The sequence below is a fragment of the Dicentrarchus labrax genome, unplaced genomic scaffold (genome assembly GCF_905237075.1).
Source record: "Dicentrarchus labrax unplaced genomic scaffold, dlabrax2021, whole genome shotgun sequence".
In the NCBI taxonomy this organism is placed as follows: domain Eukaryota; kingdom Metazoa; phylum Chordata; class Actinopteri; family Moronidae; genus Dicentrarchus; species Dicentrarchus labrax.
The window spans coordinates 2,203,588-2,218,716 of record NW_026136717.1 but is presented as its reverse complement, the minus strand read 5'-3'; the positions used below and the strand labels follow the sequence as shown (position 1 = coordinate 2,218,716).

At 39.3% G+C, this 15,129-nt stretch overlaps 2 protein-coding genes across 2 annotated transcripts; one reads left to right on the top strand and one right to left on the bottom strand.

Annotated features, from left to right (window-relative positions):
- The first annotated feature begins 3,462 nt into the window (after positions 1–3,462).
- Positions 3,463–9,056, top strand: LOC127379232 (uncharacterized). Its single transcript, XM_051428602.1, has 7 exons — positions 3,463–3,631; positions 4,210–4,331; positions 4,424–4,528; positions 4,971–5,024; positions 6,103–6,261; positions 7,521–7,643; positions 8,568–9,056. The coding sequence occupies exons 1-7, from the start codon at positions 3,625–3,627 to the stop codon at positions 8,604–8,606; spliced, it is 609 nt and encodes a 202-aa protein (XP_051284562.1). The 5' UTR covers positions 3,463–3,624; the 3' UTR covers positions 8,607–9,056.
- Positions 9,057–11,169: 2,113 nt separating this feature from the next.
- On the bottom strand, positions 11,170–14,544 carry slx1b (SLX1 homolog B, structure-specific endonuclease subunit). The gene is made up of 5 exons (XM_051428600.1): positions 14,372–14,544; positions 14,227–14,278; positions 12,475–12,804; positions 11,723–11,938; positions 11,170–11,459 (listed from the first exon to the last, which is right to left on the bottom strand). Exons 1-5 carry the CDS (start codon positions 14,542–14,544, stop codon positions 11,430–11,432), a joined length of 801 nt encoding a protein of 266 aa, XP_051284560.1. The 3' UTR covers positions 11,170–11,429.
- Between the last annotated feature and the right edge of the window lie 585 nt (positions 14,545–15,129).

Sequence of the window (15,129 nt, the reverse complement as noted above, 5' to 3'; positions counted from 1 at the left end):
ATAGTTGGCTAAAACCCCTGGGTCAAGAGTGGACTTTTAAGAAGGGGTTTAATTACAGCTACTTTAAAGGACTGTGGTACATATCCTGATAATAAAGAAAGATTAATCATATCCAGTAAAGAAGTGCCAATTAAGGGAACAACTTCTTTAAGCAGCCTAGTTGGGATCGGGTCTAACAGACAGGTTGATGGCTCATGAAGAAATGATTGAAGTTAACTGATGAAGATCGATAGCAGAAAAACAGTCTAAATATACATCTAAGTTTACATTGACAGAAGTCCCTGAACTTGGAGAGCCACTGATAACTGTTGATGGCAGTTGGTGATTAATTTTTCTCTAATAGTAATAATTTTATTATAGAAGAAGCTCATGAAGTCATTGCTACTTAAGTTTATGGGGATATGTGGCTCGATAGAGCTGTGACTCTCTGTCAGCCTGGCTACAGTGCGAAGAGGAACCTAGGGTTGTTCTTATTTTCTTCTATTAGTGCTGAGTAATAGGCTCCTCTGGCATTACGGAGGGCCTTTCTATAAATCTTAAGATCATCTTGCCAATTTGAGCGATATTCTGATAATTTGGAAGAGCGCCATTTCCTTTCAGATTTCCTAGCTATTTGCTTTAACTGGCGGGTTTGGTGGTTATACCAAGGTGCTAGTCTCCTATGTTTTAATAATTTCCTTTTATAGGAGCGATAGAGTCTAATGTTGATCGTAGTGAGCCTGTAGCACTATCGACAAGATTATCAATTTCAGAGGGACTAAAGTTGTTATAGGACTCTGTTAAATTCAGACAGTTAGTTACAGCAGTTACAGTGTTTGTAGATTAAGATTTAATTTACATATTATTATAATATATGTACATCATGCCACAGATTAAACTCCCCAACACTATAAAGAGTGCAGTATACAGTACAGTACATGTGTGGCTTTTATTTGTAATTTGTAATTTTCGCTGAGAAAGAAATGATCACATGTTGGTGAAATGGGCACCAACACAGCAAACACTTTATCACCACAAGTCATGAACTTTGAACAGGACTCAACCAGGAGTTGATGGCCCAAGAGGACATGACTTTGCATGTGGGCCAAATCTGGCTCTCCAAAACCAATATTTGTCCTCCTGACGAAAGCTTTGATGTCAGCTTTCCCATTCATGGCTTATACCAAAACCTTTACACCATTCTTCATACATTTCGAACTAACTGCAAGCATGTGCAGGGGCATATCCATTTAGGCTGCCTGGGCTATCTGCCCGAACATAGGCGGGACCTTAGTTGGAAACTAACTGTTTGATGGTTGAACTAAACTTTTCTAAAATGTTTTAAAAGTTTATAAAAGTGTATAACCAGCCAACACAAAATGTCCTGGATGGTTGACAGTTGATATAAAGTTTTGTACAATTTTGTCAGTATAATATTTTGTCCTCACATTTCTGAATGCACATTATTTATTTTGTATATAGCCTGCTTTTGGGGGTACAATTTATTTTTGAGGATTTGAAAGAATAAAGTCTGGAAGCTTTACAGTATGTTAAAATAGTGTGGCCACTCTTTTGTCTTGAGATTGCTAGGACTATTTATCTTTCAATAAAATCATTTTTTGGTGGGGCTTTTATTGCCTTTAATCAGTAGTGACTGGAAGGGGCAGGGGGAGAGAGATTGACATGCAGCAAAAAGCCACAGGTCAGATTTGAACCCATGGCTGCTGCAACTAGGACTCAGGACCCAGGTGAGTTAGATACTGTAACGTCAATAATTTAAGTATATATGAGAATAATGAAAACGAGCCGAGCTGCTGCTAACGTTAGCTCAGCTTGTTTCTCTGATAACTTAAGATCCAGACGTCCGATGACTAAAATCCTTCATCCGGTTCAAATCTAGAGTTAAACAGCACCAAGATCTAAACAGTGGATGGTAACAATGTGGCTTCAGACTGGATAAACAGTCAATGTATGACAGCTTCTGGCAGACAACCACAACACTGACGCAGGCACAAAGGGGATATGACGCCATTGACAGGCGACCGGTGAAACACAGCGTTACCTGAATAAAATGACAGATTTCTCTGAGTTTGAACCATACAGTATATAAAGATGGATGACATGACAGCTCTTCAAAAGTGAAGCGAAAACATCTCTATCGCCCTGCTAAGCCCTTCTCACAATCAGTCAGCTGCATGTATGAGCAGGACTTCCATTCTGCATCACCAGTGCAAGATGGCAGCGGCCGTATCCGGGATATTTTGGCTTAATTTTTGTGCAGGGGGAGGAAGTGGAGACACAACGTCCATCTTTATGTTGATGGTTTCAACATTGTTGGAAACATTTGGGATAATCTAAGTACACAGTTCAACAACATACAGAACATAGCTCTAGTGTTTATAGAGATTTTAATGTGGAAATGTTACATATTATAGCTTTAATGCTATTTACTTTATGCCACCCCTCTATAAGTTAGTGCCCCCCACTTTACTGTAAAACCCAACAAGTTATTTCAACTCAAACTGTTTGAGGAAACTGATCGCGTTAAACGTTTAAGTTTATTAACTGAAACAATTTAAGCATGAAAAAATATTTGATTAGAGTAGAAGTAACTTTGTATTATTGCTAAGGTAGATATGGTATTTAGGTTAATTGTACCAAACCAATTCAGTTAATTAAATTACACTCATATGCAGCATTTCTCCAAACTTATTTAAAATGTGTGAACAGAATTTATCTGAATAGAGTAACTTAAATGCATCTTTGTACAAAGTTTCATTTTCCTTCCATTAAAGCAAATTATTAAATGTCAGACAGCTCACTAACAATACAAAAATATATGATTAATTGATTATCAAAATGCTAGTCAATACATTTTCAGTTTTTTATGTGACCAACATCAAATTTTTTACACTTTGGGTTATCACTAAGAATTATACATTGTTTATATATTATTACAATGATATATAATCATTAATAATGATAAGAAGTCTACTTCAAGAAAATGAGTCAATGGGACAAACTTGAATATTGCCTGTACACAAAATACAATTCAATATATATTGCAATGTTTAAGTGCACTCAAACAAGTGAGCTGCTTCAACAATTCATTTTTGAGTTGGGTTTAATTCATATGACGGAGAGACTTTTGAGGATTAAGTTATGTTAATTTACTTCTCTCATTAGGATGTGTTGTGAGGTTTTACTGTATTGGGCCACCCCAATCAAAAAAAGTCTGGATACGCCACTGGTCATGTGACAGCTGCCTGAATCCAGGCTGTCACTCATTCTAAGTGATTCTGGATTAAAAAGAAGTATTTTGGATGATTATAAGGAAAATGTGCGACATTAGAACACAATATCAGCTCACATGAGTCTTATAAATACTGCTTTGTGCGCAGATTTTGGCAGACATGGAAGTGAAAAGAATTGGCCAGCACTCGGCCAATCCTGATCCCCCTCTCCGAGCAGCTGATGCGGTGGCTAAGAGGAACTATGCAGCCGGAGACGTGTTGCAGCGACACCCACATCCAGAGAGCTGTTGCAAAACTTCCGACCCGCAGCCTTGGAACAGCACGTTAAGACGTTTTAAAAAGGGGAAGACGTCCGTTCGAGGAGTGATAGCTTATAGGACTGATTGCGACCATGGCAGGTAAACAAAAGACGCTTTGTGAATATGTTATTTCATTATCTTGGTGAGGAAAGTGCATAATAAGATCCATGTTGTTTGTCCAGAGTGATGAAATCCAGATGTTGTGTTCTGTTTGAGATACATCCTGATTTCCGCTGCACATGCAATGCAAGCACTTCTCTTTTCTGTGGAAGGCCTGCAGCTGCCCAGTGCCGATCTAAAATGCATGAATTTAAAGCTGCAGTATGTAACTTTTAGAAACATTATTTATTTGGTCAAACTTTCACTATATCCTGACAGTAGTACATGAGATTATCTGTGAATAACAGGTTACTCTGACTCCTCCTAGTACTCCTAATGACATTTGCAAGAATCCACCGGGCCTACACTAAAACAACCAATCAGAGCCAAGGAAGATATAAAGACACTTTCCCTTAAATTTCACCTAGCACAGCTTTATAACGTTGTGTCTGCGTCGTGGTTTGGCTCTGTGATCCATGATCCGGGTTTTAGTGAAAGTTTCAGCAAACACGACAAAAATGTTTTTTTTTATAAAAATGACCTACTGCAGCTTTACGGGCAGAGTTTGCTTGTTGCAGATGAAGCAGTAGTTCTGGAGGAAGGCAGCAGTGCAGCTCAGAGCCCTCTGGTCGCAGTCACCTTCCAGAGAAACGTCAACAGGAAACAGAAGTACCTGGAGGCTGAACCCAAAGCTCTGGGGGTACAGTGTGTGTCTCTGTGTGTGTGTGTGTTTAAAACTATACCCTCCTGGAGTTTTGTTTGTAACATACAGTATTCTCTCTGCTGTTCCAGATCACTCAGATTGGCCTGAGTGCCTTTCAGATTATCTCTGTGAGTTTGTTTCTGGCTCAAGACCTGAAACCTTGGGATGTATCTTTCTTCATTTCATCTCTACTGGTAAGCACATGGACAATTCAAATAATATACAAATAATATATAATATCATCTCAGACCAAAACAATGGGTGCTACAACCGACCAGACTCCATTGTCAAAACCAGTCATTTTTCCTAGCAGATAAGCTAGATAAGGTTCAAACTGGACAAAAACAAAATACAATTTACCAGAAACATCTTTTTTAATTTACCCAGATCTGGTTTGGTCAAAATAAAATCCTTAATTCACAGAGTAAAATGAGTAAATAGGTGTAAAGTGGGCTGCTATGGCTCCCATGTAACGTTAGCTAATCCTGGGGGACAAATGTGCCAGTCAAAATCCGTCCAATACAAGTTGTTGTTATTGCCACTGAAAGAATCAGACAATATTATGGAAAGGATCAGTATAGAGAAGTGCTGTATATTGGTGAAATTCCAAACTAAGTCCTGATGCCCTTTTCACAGGTGGTGATAGCTGGGAGTGTGGCTGTAGCGGCGCAGAACCTCCACCTGCCAACGGTGAGTTACCGGGCTGGAGGGGAGACGCCCAAATGATCACCAGTAATACATAAGCAATGTATCATAACAACTACCATATACAGATCCAGGCCGACTGCCTCCAGAGCAGCACACAGAAAGTAACAGATGCTACTTCCTCTGTGAGTCATTGCTGGGTGAGGCTGAAAGGAGCTGGTTGTTACACTGACCCTGGCATATGTTGCTCCTTTAACTGATAGCTAAGAAGGGTAGAGAGTAGGCAGACTGGAACCATTTAGGCAGGACCATTTAGTTGAGGAACACTTCATGATTTCATGAGCTGCCGGTGTGAGCAATGCTGGGCTGCAGACACAAAAATAATCCCATGACCCACAGGATTCCTGAAAAAAGTCAGCGTCTAATGTTTGTGGAATAGCAAATTTTGGATTCTAGTTTCATTTGCAGAAATGTACAGTATGGGTGCCCTGCAGTTAGAAACTGCCATATTCTAACTTGCATATGTTGCAATAAGCATACTCCCGGTGGGCCGATTTTGATAAATGTTAAGTAGATTTTGACCTTATTTTTATGCAGAAATACAGCAGGAAAGGCGAAGGTCAGTGATTAAAAATGCTGACAGAAAAACGTCACCAGAACTGACGAAATGTGAAGAAACCACTGACACTGAACTTTATTGATTCCAGGTCCAAAAGATTGTACATATAAATAACCTCAAAATGAATCAAAATCAGCCCACCGGGAGTTGAAATGTGGCCACTTCTGGTTTAAATGTCCATTTTGTATTTCAGTAACACGCAAAACCCCTCTTATATTGTCCAAATTGGCTGAGCAGTTGCTAAAATATTGTCTGTATAAGTGATTATGCTTATTAATGTTTTGCATGTTATTAATGCAAATTGCCCAACATATGCAAATTTGCATCTGATGGTTTCTAAATGCCACGCTGTACATCTCTAACACAAAACTCTTTTACTTATCATTTCCAGGTTCACAATAGGGCTCTATTTGCTGACAAATAGTCTATTTGTAGGTTTTTATTTTAGGATTTAAATGTAAAATGACTAAAGCTGTATGTGCTGTTTTTTCCGGTGTCTCTCAGCTGAGGGCCTGTTTGGGGATGCAGATTGTGTCCTGTGGCGCCTCCATCTTCAACATTATCTCTGTTCTGATTAAAATGGGGGATTCACCATCTTTCTGCTGGCATTTTTATGATGAGCACGCTTCGTCACGTAATGGCGAAATCTGCCATAAAGCTGAGGTAAGTTATGTTTGTCCCTAAGAAGAGCACTATTGTCCTGTTTTAGAGTTGGATAAGGTAAATAATGAAATTGCATTGTTGTCAAGTTCTAAGTTATAACCCATCAACAAAAACAATTGTATATATTTCACATCATACATCTCACATTTGGAATTTTAAATGTTTTACTCAGAAATGGTGGCCAATAGTAGAGAAATCTACAGTTAAATACCCTGGATGTATATTGGATAGCCATTTATCTGGAGAGAACATGGGTTGAAGGTTAACTAGAATATGTTTTTTAGCTCAATATTTTGGGACTTTGTATTGGCTGGAACCTTCCCTAAGTACTGCCCCTTTTTGTTATGTGCTCCAATGACAATTGAGCAAGCCTCGGTTAGAATCTCGGTCAACCTTTCTCCTTTCCTGTACTGAGATATGCTAGGCACTAGGCTTGTCCATGTTGAAACCAAAGTTTAAGATGGTTAAAAGAGAAAAGCAAAATATATATAGTCACATCTTATGTTAGCAAAATGCTAACTAACTAGCTGGCTAATCTACAGTAATTGTTACCTAGCTAGTTACATCTAAAAGCACTGATGTGCTAGGCTCATCTATATTGAAAAGACAACCGCATTTTGAAGAAGACAAAAGCAACATTACATCTTAAGTTAGCAAAACACTAGCTAGCTAACAATTTATGTAAATTTGCTAGCTAGATATCTTGCATTTTGCTAACATTAGCTAGTTAACTTAAGGCCTATGTGGCTTTTATCTTATCTTTTATTGTGAAATAAAATTAGAACTACAAAAACAAGATCCAAATTGTAAACAAGACTTAATTATTCTATAATTTCTTACAGTTTACCTTTCAAATTTGATACATTCTGAAATGTCGATGAAAGCAGCTGAACCCTCATTTAAAGCGTACAAGACAAAAGCAGTTGAAGTGTGAGTTGAAGAGTAAAGAATGAAAGTATTTGTATTCTATTGCCATGTAAAAGTTAGTTAAACTTTATGCAATAGAAGTACTAATTTAAGTTGAAGTGTAATCTTATACACTGAAAACGTATATAATACATTATAAAGCTGTGTATTGCCAAGAATCTGGCAGTACAATACATATCATGAGACGGGGTTACGATTTCATATATTGCGATATATCGCAATACTGGAAGCAAGGCAGTATATTGCAACTTTTTTTAAAACCAATTTTGTATTTATCTTTATTATTATTATTACTGTTTTCAATTTCTGCGTGTCATTGTTCCCACTTACAGAACACCCACACCCACTTCTTTGCTGAGAATACGGTCATTCAGGTTGCTCTGTTGGCCATCTCCGCCACTCTGGCCGCCTACTGCTGCAAGGTGGTCAACTGCTGCGCGCCGGCTCCCAAAATGGTGAGTAAACACTGACTATAACTGTGTAGTGTGTAGTATAACAGCTGCATAGATTTTTTAGTTGTGTCACAAATCTGGACTGATGTATCAGTCGGCCAATTTATCAGTCAATACTGCAGACATATCAAAATATTTTTTTCCACTATGTAATGCAGAAAAAACAAATATACTTGTGTCACTGCCCAGTTTATTCATCAGAGTGCGCTTTGATTTACAGTACTGTGGCAAGCAGCACAGAGTAATGGTACGTGTCCACAGGGGTGTTTTTAGACATGAGGGGTCACAGCATTGGTCGCTTGTAGTCACAAAAGGCTGGATCCCTGCTTGGAAACTTTCTCCCATATTGTGAAAATAGTTCACCCAAATGGCTTTCTAAAAACCAACGGTTAGTCTGAGCGCTTTCCGTGAGTTTCCAGAGTTGGCTAGTCACGCGGCCGAATGCCCCGGATGTGTATAATGTAGCTTGAACTGCAACGTTATGCAAATGAGTGGCCAATGTGACACCCAAGCTTGAAATGCACTGCGGCGCTGCCAGCATTGCAGGGCCTCTCACATAGACAGTGCCAGGAAAGCACTGAAACCTGTGGACACGTACCGTAAGAGGAAAGAAGCAGTTTTCAGAACTAGTATTGGTTGACAATGCATGCTTCAACTAATTAACATGTTAAAGAATATTTAAGATAAGTTATTTGTTTATGAAAGCAGCATTGTGGGTATATTGGTCATATCCGTCCACAATCCACATAGAAAAGGTCTGTTTTCACTCCAGCGCAAACATTCACTATATTAGCTGCCATATATTTGTGAATTTTTCCCTTCTAAATCCTTATCGTTCTCAAATATCCCACATCGGTCAGGGTCTATTAGCAGTCAGTCTTTTAATGGCCTAAATCTGTTCTTTTGCTTGTTTTCTGTCCCACTCAGCCGGTGATCACTGTACATGCCCCCCCTGTCCAACCATGAGGAAACACAGTGGACGGATGCAGAAGACAGGCGTACAGCCACATACAAATGCTACGTATATTTTAAGCTGGACTAATCAATAATTGTATTTTGACAAATATGAAATGTGAAAGGGGATAATGGTAAAAGAGTTCAACTCAACAGAGTTTTTTTTGCCTCTTTTAGCTCATTGTTTTGGTTCTCCAGCCTACAAACTCCATTACATATTAAGTTAGCTAATGTTGGCTAGCTAGTCCTCATACTGTGTCCTCACACTTTGCATGTTATCACATATTTTTTTATTAACAGATACGCAACAGTTCCCACCATGAGTCTCAACTGTATAGAGATGACAAAATTCATTTTAATTCTTTTTTGCTGTTCCTTCATGAATACTACCTAAATAATGCTTTACTGTTTGTCACTGCAGCTAACAGCTATGGATAATAAAGAGCTAACAGATTTGAAGAAGCTTTTTGATATTTTCTTTGTGAAAGAGTTTTTAGAGGATGCTGGACTGTCACACATACCTTACAAGGGTATGTACCTTCTCTCCATATACTGGTCCACTATGACCATTTGTGTATTTGCACTGTGTCATAATAACACATTGAAAAATAACAACAACCATCAATGTAGACAGTATTTGCTGAAAATGTCAGTTTCATTGATAAATAAAATAAGAAAATGTTGTAAAAATTCATAGGCTTTTTTGGTGGCTAGTAAATCCCCAAACTGTCCACACACAGTTGGGCTTTCCAAACTATCTGCAAACAAGTTTACTGAAAGGGAAGAATATATTAATATTATAGGGGCAAAGGCCCTTTAACTATAAATGTATTGTAGAGTGCAATTCAATGTAATTTTTATTTGTAGGACAACAAATAAAGAAACCGCTCTAGGTGGGTGGCTGTCTGCCTCAACCAGTTGGGGTTAGAGAGAGAGAGATGCACAGCAACAACAGTAGCAACAACTATACTAGTAGAAATGACTGGTGATGATGATAATGATGATGATGATGAAGATGAAGATGATGAAGATGATGACGCCAACAACAGCGATGAACAATAATAATACTAATAATAACATTAATATCAGTGATATTAGCAATAGTAGTCAAGCAGGACCATGGCAGGAGGCTCCACCAGGATCCATGAGAACCTGCGAGACGAGAAAGCACAAGAACTCCGGGGAAGAAGTGGAGTTAGTAACATGCATTAATGGGACATGAATGAGTGCAGAAAGAGAGAGAGAGGAAGAGAGGAGCTCAGTGCACCATGGGAAATCCCCCGATAGTCTAGGCCTATAGCAGCATAACTAAGGGATGGTTCAGGACTCACCTGATCCAGCCCTAACTATAAGCTTTATCAAAGAGGAATGTCTTAAGCCTACTCTTGAATGTGGAGAGGGTGTCTGCCTCCCGAACCACAACTGGAAGCTGGTTCCACAGGAGAGGAGCTTGGTAACTGAAGGCTCTGGCTCCTGTTCTACTTTTAGAGACTATAGGAACCACAAGTAGCCCAGCATTCAGAGAACATAGTGTTCTAGAGGGGTAATAGGGTACTATGAGCTCTTTAAGATATGAAGGGGTCTGACCATGAAGAGCTTTATAGGTGAGGAGGAGGATTTTAAATTCTATTCTACATTTTACAGGGAGCCAGTGCAGAGAAGCTAGTACAGGAGAGATGTTATAAGGAGTTCGGTCTAGACCTGCTCTATTTGAAAAGTGTCCTGAGATAACTTCTGTTATGAATTGGCGCTATACAAATAAAATTGAATTGAATTGAATCTCTCTTCCTGTTCCTGTCAGTACTCGTGCTGCAGCGTTTTGAATTAATTGGAGCATCTTAATGGACTTATTGGGGCAGCCTGACAATAAAGAGTTGCAGTAATTGTTGTTCTTATTTTCTTCTATTAGTGCTGAGTAATAGGCTCCTCTGGCATTACGGAGGGCCTTTCTACAGGTTTTAAGATTATCTTGCCAAATTGAGCGATATTCTAATAATTTGGAAGAGCGCCATTTCCTTTCAGATTTTCACGTTTTTTGCTTTAATTGGTGGGTTTGGTGGTTGTACCACGGTGCTAATCTCATGTTTTAATATTTTCCTCTTTATAGGAGCGATAGTCTAATGTTTGCAGTGAGCTTGCAGCACTATTAACAAGATGATCAATTTGGGAGGGACTAAAGTCGTTATAGGACTCTGTTATATTCAGACATGGCATTGAATTAAAAACTGAAGGAATCTCCTCCTTAAATTTAACTTCAATCAGATAGACATCACCTAAACACAGGTGTTACAATGACATTAATCAAGGTTCTATTCCATTTGGTGTAGCATGCACAATAGCAGCACCCTGACTGTTTGAGCTTAACCTTAATTGGTAACACGTGTTTACCCTACTATTTCATGTTAAAATGGCTGCTGTGAAAAAGGTCTGGAATGTATTAATAAATCATATAAATATATCACTATCAATAGTGCTTCTCCTGCCTACCACATGTGTATTTACAATATGTGTGTAATCAGCTTGCTTGGTTCAGGTGTCACTACTGTGTTACTGTGACAGGAAATGATGCTTCATGTACAGTACAAAACAATTTTATTTGTCACACAATGCATTAAAACATGTTTTTTTCCCCCATAAATATGTAATACATTAAACACATACACTTACTTAGATGCTTCATGATCAGAATTATAAAAATGGACAGATTTTAAGAGTTTACTGTACATTTGTTGAATTTAGAAGGCATATTTCATCACACATAATCCACACAATTCTCTCTGACAGCGATATGAGGCACCAAACTTCATTAAGTTCATTTTTGCTGGCTCCACTCCCTCATATCTGCAGCTCATCTGCCCAGTGGCTCTGTGTGAGATCAAGGGAGAATTTATCAAGCAAAAGCTACATTCATTAGACATAGATCAATTCTGAAAATAAATATTTTTGCTGCAGTTTTAAGATAATAAGTTGGATGTAATTTGCTTTGGTTTGGATTCCTTTCCAGCCTTTTTGATTCACACTATGTACAGGACAGGACAGGACAGGTCATAGTGGGTAAGACTAAGCATTAAGCAGACATATTTGTATATATTCTATAGCCTAACTCATTTAAGTCAGCAGTAACTTACTTGTGATGCAGACAGTGTGATCTCCTCCAGGTCTCCGAAGCAGCCGTGTTTATGGCGGATGAGGCTCCCCCACAGCAAGGAGCGACGGCAGGCCGGACATTCGCCCTCCACTGGCAGGAGGTGGGATGGCTCGGACTTCAGGAAATGTTTGGCGAGGCAGGCCACGTGACTATTCATCCCACAGGACGGGTGGAAACAGCTCAGCTTTTCTGACACCTGAGGAAAAGAAGAGACATGGATTCAGTTCATCTCAATGCCTGCTAACTAACTAACCACCAAGTTTGTAGTGATTAGGGTCTGACTGTACTGAAATTACTACAGGCTAGTCTAGATTGATTCCTGTGAATATTGATCAGAGAAGAGTTTTGGATATATTTTAGGAACCTTTTATACAATTATAGGTCTGGACTTAAATTTTTAACAATCATACATGTGCATACAGGTGTTTTCTTCTCCCTGACGCTTGGCCATTGTTAGCTCTAAAGCAGGACGAGGCTGTTTATCAGGGTGAAGAATATATTTAGGGTTTGGGTTCAGATCTTTTTTGCAGAAATTACCAAAATGCTGAGATATGTTCCTACTGTGTCTTTTAAAAGTTTTCTTACACTAACCTGGAGGTTGGGAACCACTGGGCTTGTTGAGTAGTACCTGTTCCTAAAATGTTGAACTACTGCTTTAATAAAAAGCACAATATCACCAAATCTTTACCCAGAACAGGACAAAATCCTCACTGATATCTAAAGAGACTCTACCTTGACCAGCAGTTTACAGAGGCAACACCTGGACGTCTCCTCCTCTTCCTCCTCCTCCTCTCCTGCAGACTGCAGTGGCAGCTTCTTCTTGGCTCTCACGCTCCCAAAAGCAATGGGGATGTGCAGTGGAGGCTGCAGACTGGGCTCGAAGTCCATCCTGTACTCCTGCTTAAGCCAGCGGGCTGTGAGCGGCAGCCTGTTCCACGGTGCCACCCGCAGCATGTTGGAGACGACCCGCCAGTGGAACTGCAGGCTCGACTCTTTCCTGGAGCGCCGAGAGACGTGGGAGAGACGCCTGGAGGAGTGAGGGTGCTGCCACGCCCACTCAAACTGACAAAAACAATAATGATAGTTAGAATTATTCTTAGTTTAAAACTGTAACTTTTATAATAATAGCTTTTGTAAAAGAGGGGTTGAAACAGGAGATAAGATTAATACATCAGTTTGAGTGGCTTGATAAAGTTTTTCTTTGGCACATAACTAAACTCAGAATCTAACCTTGGACCTACAGTCCCTTTGTCCATTCCTGTCTATGTTTCCACTGCATCTGAAGATCAGGTAAACTGAACTGAGAAAACAACAGCGTTTGAGAAGCAATTTACACACATGAAAAAACAAAAACACAGAGTCATTGTGTTCTGGATGTGATGGATGGATACAAAGGAGACTCCAGAATGTCTGTTTGTATAAAAATAAAATAAAAATACTCAGTCTGCCGAGTATTTTTAGTAGTGTTTTTTTAATGAAACAATCAGCTTCTCACATTCACTTGGCCAGTAATTCTCTCTTTATTTATCTCTCTTTGCACAAAAGCCAACTGTGGCATTTAGTCGACCTGTGTGAATGATGCTGTATGAGTTGTAGCAGCTGCAAGGTCTGTGTTTGACCAGTGAGCAACATTTGGCTCTTCAGACTCTGCCCTGATAGTTCTGGGGCCATCGGAAAATACTACACAGAGACTTTTTTGGGGTTAGGAACCATCTCTGAGGTGAACTCGAAACACAGGTAACGTTCCCGAGCTCCAAAAATAGGAAACGGGTTTTAAAGGTCCAGTGTGTAACAGTTAGGAGGATCTATTGTCAGAAATGGAATATAATATTCATAGGTATGTTTTCATTAGTGTATAATCATCTGAAAATAAGAATCACTGTGTTTTTGCTACCTTAGAATGAGCTGTTTCTATCTACAGAGGGAGTGGGTCACCTTCCATTGAGGCAGCCATGTTTCTAGAGTAGCCCAGAAGGGACATACCAAAGACTGGCACTAGATTGGGGTGTTTTTCCTGAGCGTTTCGCAGCCACTGTAGTTTCTCCTTCGTGCCTGGAAGGGGAGGGTGAAGCAAGGGAGTTGCGATCTGCAATTACACCACTAGATGCCACTAAATCCTACACACAACTTCAGGTAAATACTGATGTTTTGGATGGAATACAGTCACATTCCACCACTTCGGTACATAGGCAGAGGCATCGTCTTTCACAGTATACCATGGTATGAGAATTGGTTATCACACTGTGCTCATTTGCTTATCTACAGTATTGAATTCAACCATGTAAGTGTTATTAAAAAAATAGGACATAATATTTTGTGAAATTATAATAGCGCTGTACTATCAAATAAAAACCTTGTGTTTTCATTCTTTTAAGGGTCACTGGAACTGATTATAATAATAATTTTGTGACACTGTGATATTTTTTCTGATGGCTGTAAAACTACTACATAATATTATCCATTCGCTCCAAAAACCATACCTACCCTCAGGGCAGCAATGTCAGAGGGAAATCCATGTACGATGAGAACCATCTCCCTGAACAAAACAAAGAATAAATGCAGAATATCTCTAATGATGTGATCACACAGTGTCCATCATGATCTATAGTGCAGTAAAGGTTAGTCGTACCATGGTCCTCTTCCGCTGGTCCTCTTGGCTCCCCCTCGGTGCCGTCCTGCGTTGTGCTGTCCGATCCTGCGCTCAGGGTTCACAGTGAAGCCGATGTAAATACGGCCTTTGAATTTCGGGTTGGTGCAGTACAGCATGTACACACCAAAGAAGCTTTCTACCTCCACAACCATTGTGGAAGAACAGAACTGTTAGGACGCTTCGTGATTCACCTTTTACATCAGATAGAGTTAGCTAATGAAGCATAACGTTAGCTAGCTGACTAATGTAACGTCACAACGTAGCAGAAAGACGAAAGGTAAAATGACTGGAAAATATAAACCAATTCAATATTCTTAAGACTGCCATTGTCACGGCAATATTACGTGTAATATTTCATCCAAGACAGACGCTTCGTACAGTTCCACACACAGTTAGCACAGTTAGCACAGTTAGCACACATTCAACAGTAACTGTATGTTTATGTTTGCATGTACCGGTGTCCGTTTCAGTAGCCTACAAAACTGCCTGATAAAATGTGTTTCAAAAGGACTCAAAGTGTTTCCATGTGAGTCTAATTTAAAAAGCCTACATTATAGATAAGAAGTAACGAATACCGCCATATCTTAAAAAGATTAAACTCAAATCGCATATTTTCCTTTATATTAATCACTATCAACATTAGGTTCGGCTTTCTGTAAGGACCCCTGATATTATGATTCGCTACTTTAAAAAAGTATGTCCCACCCATAAAGCGTACATACCGCATTTGATTGGCC

Coding starts and splice junctions, on each gene's coding strand:
- LOC127379232 (XM_051428602.1), top strand. Junction 4,332..4,423: donor CTGAACCCAAAGCTCTGGGG/GTACAGTGTGTG, acceptor CTGCTGTTCCAG/ATCACTCAGATTGGCCTGAG. Junction 6,262..7,520: donor AAATCTGCCATAAAGCTGAG/GTAAGTTATGTT, acceptor TCCCACTTACAG/AACACCCACACCCACTTCTT.
- slx1b (XM_051428600.1), bottom strand. CDS start 14,544: ATGGTTGTGGAGGTAGAAAGCTTCTTTGGTGTGTACATGCTGTACTGC. Junction 11,939..12,474: donor TCTGTAAACTGCTGGTCAAG/GTAGAGTCTCTT, acceptor TCTTTTCCTCAG/GTGTCAGAAAAGCTGAGCTG. Junction 11,460..11,722: donor TCACACTGTCTGCATCACAA/GTAAGTTACTGC, acceptor GATCTCACACAG/AGCCACTGGGCAGATGAGCT.